Raw genomic sequence first — 8,712 nt, forward strand, 5'->3', positions numbered from 1 at the left:
ACTTTATATCTTCTCTGGAAAAAACTCTACAATACTTTTTAATTAAATACTAAATTATTACTAAGCAAGAGAAGATCTCCAGAAAGAAACAACCTTAATAAGAATTTCTCTTTGCTTTCTCTGCATCTAATTTCATTATTTTCTCTTTTACTGTTGACATCTAACTCTATTGTTTATATTTAAGAAAGTGAACCAAATCGATTGCTTGTAGCCTCAGATATGAATTTAATTAATTTGCCTATAAATTTAATTTTAGGTTACACATTCTCATTTACTGAGTGCATGTTATAACTGAATCAGCAAAAACTAAAATAACAACCATTTAGTTACTTTCTATATAATATATATATATATATATATATATATATATATATATATATATATATATGACTAAGATTTTCAAGCAGTGATTTTAGATGCATAGGGTTCTTAATTTTTTTCGTCATCACGTTGTAAGTCCATATCAAATAGGAGTATAAAATATCGGAAGAGTTGCATGACCATGTCTAATTACAAATGAACAAAACTATAAAATTAGCTAATAATTACTCTATTATCAAAAATACCAAACCAAAGAATATTCATCAGAATAATTTTTTTATATATATTTTAAAATTGTGGATGCTCATTTAGACATGACTTGTAAATTATCACCGACGTGTGCTCCACATGCTATCTTTAGGAAAAAAAATTATTGCGGAGTTTTCGTTATCTGTTGGGAGGTAGGTATCATGTGGAATAATTGATGTATTTTAAAGTTAATTATCATAAAAAGATTTTAAAAGCAAGTTCGGTTATTTTTACGAGAAACCTCTAAAAAAAATTTATTAATCAAATATATCAATTGTTTATACCAATTAGTAATACTTATATACAAATACATAATTACTTATTTACAAGATCAAGTTTAGCGCATCCTCCTAATAATATTACACTCATGAAGTGGAAGAAAGGCTACTTTGGTCATTTCCTAATTAGAATGAAATTTCGATTCATCCCTTAACCAGCATTCTCTCTCTCATCTCTGTTTCCAGTATTTCTAATACAGTTTCGCATTCCATAGCAGCATTTGATTTCATAATTGCTGTACCATTCTAAATCATACTTTGCCACAAATTATCTCCCGAGACCCTAGACCAAAAGGTAATCTTTTACTTCACAGTACGTAATTCTAACATTTCTCTGAATTATAAATGCTGGTTTTCAAAACAGTAGTAGTATTCATTCTTTGTTAATTTTATGTATTAAGTTCAAATCTCAAACTCTAACCCATAAAGTCCAAATCCTTGATCCTGTGAAGTAGGATGTTGTTAACTTATATGCTCTATTTAGTGATTCATGAATTGTCACTAAAGTGGTCTTACTGACTAATATTCTGTTTATATGAGATCAAGAGCTGAGAATTGTATTCTGAGTTTAGGAATTTGAAGAGGTTGGTGCTGATTTATGCTACATACAAGTATTTTTTGTTACAAGTACCTTTATTAGACGTTTAGACGTTAAAAGCTCCTGCTATGCGTGGGGTTCAGGGAAGAGTCAGTCTTACCCTATATTTTTTCAAGAGTCGTGGAACCCGTGAACTTTGTTTAGATGTTCATGAGTTATAACTTTAATAGAAGTGTCATTCGTCCTGCTGTTAAAGTTCTGTTTTTCTTGGATCAACAACTGAAAATTGAGTTCTGGGTTTCCTTCTCTTCCCATCATTTATGTTTTTTGTCGTTGCTTTAAAGATTTGTTTTTTTTGAAAGAAAGTGATTTTAATCACATGCGGACTAAGCCTGGTATTTAGCCGGAGACGGGTAGAGGGGCAGGGCCCATTATCCCCGAGTTTCGAAGGCTGTAGTTGATCCTAAGGGTTGACCCCAGATAGATTTCTCGGTCGTAAAAAAAAGTGACTTCAACTTGTGAAGGTCCCTTTATGGATTGGATTTTACACTTGTATAATTTGTCTTCCAATTATTGATTGAGACAAAATTTCTTGAGTGTTTATCTTTGTTTTGCTTTAGATATTGTTGGTACATGGAGTCCGAAAGTGGAGTTCCGGTAGAGGTGGAAAAGATTGTAGTGGCTGAAGAAGAAAATGTGGATGTGAAGAAAGAGGAGAACATTAGTGAGAGAGGCCATGAGAACGAAGCTGGTAAGAATGAGGAGAAAGTTGATGAGACACCAACTGAATTGTCTCAGAATGTTCCGAAAAGTAAAGCATCAAATCAACGCAAGGTTTCAATTGTTGGTACTATAAAGAGCAATAAAACGGCTAAGGATCAGGCTAGTGTACAAGGCTCATCTGCATTGACTCGTTCGAAAAAGGGAAGAATGAGTAAAAGTTTGTCCTTCCCTGCAAGAGGTGGCGGTTCTGACCTAACAAGGAAGAGCATCGACGTTCATACAAAGAAATCTGATGTTAAACCTTGGATACCAAATGGAGTAACACATGAACCTTCACATTCGAATGGAACAGTTTCATCAGCTTCTCGTTTAAATCCGGCTACCAAGGGTGCAACTGGAGGTGGTATAACCACCAGAAGAACAACTGTAGGATCTGTCCCGAGTCTTCGTCAATCTCTGGTAAACTGAGGCCCTCATTATCTTTCGCCTTCCCCTTCTTTAAGTTTTATGGAATCTATATCTTACAAATTTCCTTTGCTGTTTTTGCATTAAGTCTGGAAAGTCTGTTTCAGCCAGTAAAATTGCAAAGAAAGCTATATCTGAAGGGTAAGTGAATTTTCCTACTTGCATTTGTTCATAAGTTGGTTTGCTTAATTTAAAACTTTTCGCCTATAATCTTTAGCAGTTTACTGTCGCATTTTGTTTCATTGCCAATGGTTGTTCTGATAGTTGCATTATATGTTTGTATTTGCAGATTAAATGATGAAAACACAAAACCTACTAAAGCTACATCGCCTCTTAAAGACGATGAGGATGCTCGTTCTGCTACTTCCTCGTACTGCTCTTATCTTAGTCTATATTGTTGTTATTCAATTGCTTTCTTGTTTCCATTTGTCCGGTTTATCATTCTCCTCAATTAGGCCAATAATTTAACTTTTTATCTTTTATTTTTTATGTAATCAGCAATACCACTCGTACCAGTACTGGTGGATTTTCCTTCAGGTTGGAAGAACGTGCTGAAAAGCGAAAGGAGGTTTGCAGTATAGCCTTTGTTTCCTATGACTATTATGTCCATATTATCTTATGTGCAGAATATTAGAGCTCAGATTCTTTATTCATCAGTTCTTGGCAAAGATGGAAGAGAGGATACAGGCAAGAGAAGAGGAAAAGAATAACTTGCTAGCAAAATCGAAGGTTAGTTCAAACGATATTGATTTTTCATTACTGAATTTGTCTGATCTAAGCTGTGTGGATTTGGGATTTGATTCAGGAAAACCAAGAGGAAGAGGTAAAGCAATTTAGGAAGAGCTCGACTTTTAAAGCTACACCAATGCCCAACTTCTACAAGGAACCCCCTCCTAAAGTTGAACTGAAGAAGGTAAGGTATTCATTTATTGAGAGAGATTTCAGCTCCTCCAGCATTGTGATTTAATCATGTTCTCCCAATATGACAAAGTTGTCACTTAATTTACTCTACTTGGATCTGCCACTGGCCGCACTATTGTGCTAGAGAAAAAGAGAAGGAGAGGATTTCTCATTGATTTTTTGTGACACACTGGTAATTTATCTTTGAAACTCATTAGACAAGGAAAGGAGCTTTTATTCTCTTTTTGGTGACAAAATGCTTCTAGTTTGAAGCATAAAGTCATTGTTCTGTAGCACGATATGCAATTATCTTTTCTAGGCATTTAAATGAATCTTGTATAAGAAGAATGTATCTAATAGAATTTGTCATCATCATCTACATTTAGAATCAGTCCAGCTTTTGTTTTCAATTGTTTGTCTTATGCAATTCATATTCTCCTTCTTGTTAGCTTTAATTGATGTTGGGTCATTCACTTGCTATTTTTGCATTATATGCTTAAGTTTTGCTAAATTGTATAGATACCAACAACACGCGCCATATCTCCTAAGCTTGGAAGAAATAAGAACTCCATATCCGCAACTAATGGCTCCGAAAGTGGAGGGTCGTCTTTCAGTCCAAAAGTGATCAAGGACCAGAGTAAGTCACCCAGGGCCAGTAAAGATACTGTTGCGTCAAAAGGGAAGCCTGTTGAAATCAAAAAGCCAGTGAAGAATTCGCAGACTACCTCTCAATCTCCAAAAATCTCGACCGCTAAAGGAAAATCTGCTGAAACAAAATTAAAACCTGCTGAAGCAAAGAATTCAGATGAGAAAACAGAAGAAATGGATATTCAACCTGACTCTGACCCTAAGCCTGAAATGAATTCAGTAGAAGACAATGTGGCATGTCCGTCAAATCCAGTCGTCGTACAAGCTGAAGTTACTGTTGAAGGTTAAGGAACTTACTGAAGGTCTCTTCTCCTGTATTTATTTATAGGCCTTTTTGTTCTCTGGAAACTTTGGTGCTTTGTTGAGTTGTGAATATGGTGTGTATCCCGCGGTTACAAGTTGTACATGTTGGTTCTTAGCTGTTTTATTCTTTTCAAAAAATTCAGTACAATGGTGTATCATTTTTTTCTTCTTTCAGTTCATGTGTTAAACTTCTTCATTGTCAAAGCTAGATTCCACACCTCATTTGCTTTTCTTTCAATGTATCATTCTGAACTTTTATGTCTGGTTTTACTGAATGCACAATTTGTTCTCCTGGTTCCAGGATTCATTTATTTATAGCTGTTGTTTTATTTATGGTACATACTCCAATCAAGCGTCAAATCGCAGTGTAAGTAATGTTATTAGGTGTTGTTAGGGGTGATGGTTGCGCTGATCCAACTAAAACTACTCCAAACGAATTTGGGGTCGGTTATATGAGTACTTAGCAACCATGTTTCTTCATTTAAATTGCAAAATAAAAATTAAATAAATTACTAAAAGTTCTTATATTTTCTACTGGCATAAAAGTCTATGAAAAGCGTAAAAAGCTTCTAGAAAACATTGTACCTAAAGTAAACATACTAACATGATTAAAACATATACCCGAGCCTTGACTAATTGGTATCGCTTATGTAGTTTTATTCCATTGTACCATATTTTTTGTTAAGTATATATGCATTTCAAAAATATTATAGGTCTTTCGAGATAACTTCCTTAACGTGATTTTACGTCTACCTCAACCTCCACATATGTAGTTAACAAATTTTCAAATAATATTACAATTACTACTATTAATAAGCGCCAATATGAGGATTCCGGTCGGCGTGAATTTACCGGAAAACCATAGCATTTCAACTTATTCCATATTTGTCCTAATCGGAAAACATTTATTCAATGCGTTTGCGTCTCCAAAGAATATATACATCTCTGTCAAAAAAGTGAGACACATTTAACTTTTTCAGTATCCGGCTATCCGCCTCGGTCTTAATTTGCGAAACTTTGAATTTCTATTTGCCACGTGGCTCTTTTGCTGATTTGGTTTCTCTCACCAACCTATTATAGCAAGAAAGCTGGTAAAATGTAATCTACAGTATATATATATATATATATATTGGCAGTTGGAAGATATCTCCTATTTACATAGAACAGGAGAAGCAAATCAATGTGATGATTCTAAGTGTCACAAAAAAAATTCATTAAGTGTGAAATTTTAGGACAAAATTAGTTAGGTTAGTTGATAATTAGTTATTCTTTTTGAATTTGAATTAAAAATAATTAAATATCTATATGTTTTTAATAAAACTGTTATAAAAAAGAAAAATATATATAAATAAAAATAATTAAATATATATAAAATGATTAGACTAATTTGTCTTTTGAGATGAGAAAGTTTTTGAATAATAATTCATATGGTCATGCTATATGGATAAGATCATGTAACTAAAAATATTATAATAGATAAAAATAAAAAACAAAAATATAAACAATAATTTTAAGAAATAAATAAAATATATAAAGATATAATTTAACTTATTATGTAGTAATTTTCATAAAAAAATAAACTTTCATATCAAATACAAACGGGAAGAAAAATTCAACTTAATTTCATACAAAAATAATAATTATTAGAATTATTAGTAGATTTATGACATATAATAAAAGGACTTTTCTATTTAACCTTGAACTAATTCAACACCATCCATTTAGAAAAATAATAATAATAATATTCATATTATAGATATATACTAAATGGAAAAAAAATATTGTAGAACAAAAAAACTAATATATAGAAAGGAGAATAGATATAAGGAATTTTTACATTCCTATACACTATATGAAACTATATTACCCTTCCTACTCAAGTTTTACTATAATTACATTTTATATACCTAATTACCATTTATATACATTTTAAGAAAATTAATGATAATAATTAGCATCCTAAAATAACTCTACCGTATCTTCCACTCTCCCCACATTTCTCTCTCCACCCCCTCCCTCCCCCACCCCCCAACCACGTATCTTGCACTCACCCACTATTCCACCATTGACCATTAAGAAGCTTTGAATTCGAATTTGGATTTCCAAAAAATATTATTTATTTGAATTGGGTGTTGTTGCAAAGAATTGAGAATTCTCTCTACGTCTCTCTCTATCTCTAAATCCCTAATTTTAGTAGTGTAAAGCAAAGGAAAAGAGAGCAACAATTCCACCATTGACAGCCATTAAAAAGCTTTGAAACTTTTGAATTCGAATTTGGGTTTTCAAAAATCATTATTTGTTTGGATTGGGTGTTGTTGCAAACAATTAAGAACATGGTTTGGAGTTTATATCTCAATTTTGAGGGTATTTTGGTGAAGGTTAGACTTGTTTTTGGCTGAATTTCAGATTTAAACTCGAAGAAGAAGAAGACATGACATACATTATACTTACGAAATGGTAGTAAAGTTGTAGTAAAATTATAAAAAATTTGTATTCTGTTAATTGTATTATGTTGTTTATATATATTTTTTATTTAAATATTGTGTGAAAGTTGAACAATATTGTATAAAAATTGTATTTAAGTTGTATGATATTGTAGTTGTATATAATTGGGTAGAAATAATGTATGAAAGTTGTAGATAAGTTGTAGATAATTTGTATAATATAAAATTAGTTGTATGAAATTTTATTTTTACTATGTATAAATCAGAAACAAAATATACAAAAGACATATTGTATAAAAATTGTATTTAAGTTGTATGATATTGTGGTATGATATTGTAGTTGTATATAACTGGATAGAAATAATATATGAAAAATTGTAAATAAGTTGTAAACACAAGCAGTATAACTTGTATTTAAGTGCGCTCTTATTTTCCTCCCAAAACATCAAAAATAAAATATATCACTTGACTTAACTGAACTTCCTGAACCTGGTAGCATACGTATGAAAGGACTGAGGACACACAGGAGAAGATGAAAAATTCTAGCCAAGAGGTTTTGGGTTTTATTTAGTTATTTGCCCTCCAAGTAATATTGATTCTAGACATAAAAGGAGGTAATATATTTTGTCCATATGCACACAAAAGGAAGTACTATTATAAGTTGGTTACGTTAGTTATCAATATAGAGAGACAAAAAAATTCCCTTTTCCTCTTTAGAACGAATCTGGGGGATTAAACAGGTGGGAATTATTCCAAGCCCTTGAAAATTTCTATTATGATGCCTAACTTTATGCTTTTCTTTCCATTTACCCCATGTGATATAAAAAACCAATTAAATCATCCTAATTCACTTTTGTCTCAAAAACAAAAAATGGAAGATGACAAGAGAGGAGTTCTGCCAAATGTGGCTATTAAAAGAAGTTCAGGAACCACTTCAAATATCACCATAAAAACAACTCCTATAACAACAACAACCACCTCTATGTTGCACTTAAATATAAGTTGTGCAAAGATGGATGAATTGGATGGAGGGAAAATTAGGAAGCTTGTGAGGGATATTTTTATTTTACTAAAATTGAAAACTAAAATCAAAGAATACAGTAGTTGGCTTAAATTGTTGCAACGGTGAAAGATCTGGAGAAAAAAGAGGAAATAAGAGAGAAAAATGGAAAAAGATATAATTAAATCCCTTGATTGAAGACACTAATAATGGATTGGGAGCATTTTAAGGTGGAATGTATATATTTTGTAAACAAAACTTGTTTAGATGGGGTAATTAACTAAACATGAATATTTTTGATAATAAAGTTTCAAATAGTATATAGAAATGAAAAAATCCCTAGATATAAAAATCCGCTAGTTGTAAAGAAGAAGACATACATTATGTGAATATGATTGTTATTTGTAACAATTTCTCGTTTGAATGACTTAAAATGCGAAAAATCCCACGTCGTACATGGCTTACATGAATTGGAGTGTTATAATTTGGCTATTTAATTTAAAGAATAGAATGGGAATATTTTCTTATTGATTCTTGGTCCAGAAAATGAGTGTTATATATAATTTTTTGTAGCTAATCGGAGCTAGATAAATGTAACTGTTTAAATTAATATTGATTTTATACTAATCAACCAAATGGCAGAAACATGCAGTAAAAGAAAATGTGATGGAGAGGAATCTTTACTTCACTAAGAAGCTAGCTATATAAAACAAGAAAGTACCTTTTTCATGATAAGATCCTTCGACAGTGAAAAAGAATTGTTGAAAAGGTGTTTTTGGTTTAGCGCGGAGCTCGATGATAGTTGATATCAGAGTGCTGGTCAGAATCCACTCAAGTTAGCAT

The 8,712-nt window shown here is 31.8% G+C and overlaps 1 protein-coding gene across 2 annotated transcripts; it reads left to right on the plus strand.

The window, feature by feature from the left end:
• The first annotated feature begins 985 nt into the window (after positions 1–985).
• Positions 986–4,740, plus strand: LOC107819509 (protein WVD2-like 4). 2 transcript variants are annotated; one of them, XM_016645621.2, is made up of 8 exons: positions 986–1,143; positions 2,007–2,568; positions 2,663–2,715; positions 2,864–2,944; positions 3,073–3,142; positions 3,232–3,303; positions 3,380–3,487; positions 3,994–4,740. In XM_016645621.2, the coding sequence occupies exons 2-8, from the start codon at positions 2,020–2,022 to the stop codon at positions 4,408–4,410; spliced, it is 1,350 nt and encodes a 449-aa protein (XP_016501107.1). In that variant the 5' UTR covers positions 986–1,143; positions 2,007–2,019; the 3' UTR covers positions 4,411–4,740. The 2 variants fall into 2 exon arrangements, with proteins under 2 accessions (XP_016501107.1, XP_075110036.1); XM_075253935.1 differs by lacking the exon at positions 986–1,143 and adding an exon at positions 1,250–1,432.
• Positions 4,741–8,712: the final 3,972 nt, after the last annotated feature.

This window comes from Nicotiana tabacum, chromosome 5 (genome assembly GCF_000715075.1).
Source record: "Nicotiana tabacum cultivar K326 chromosome 5, ASM71507v2, whole genome shotgun sequence".
In the NCBI taxonomy this organism is placed as follows: domain Eukaryota; kingdom Viridiplantae; phylum Streptophyta; class Magnoliopsida; order Solanales; family Solanaceae; genus Nicotiana; species Nicotiana tabacum.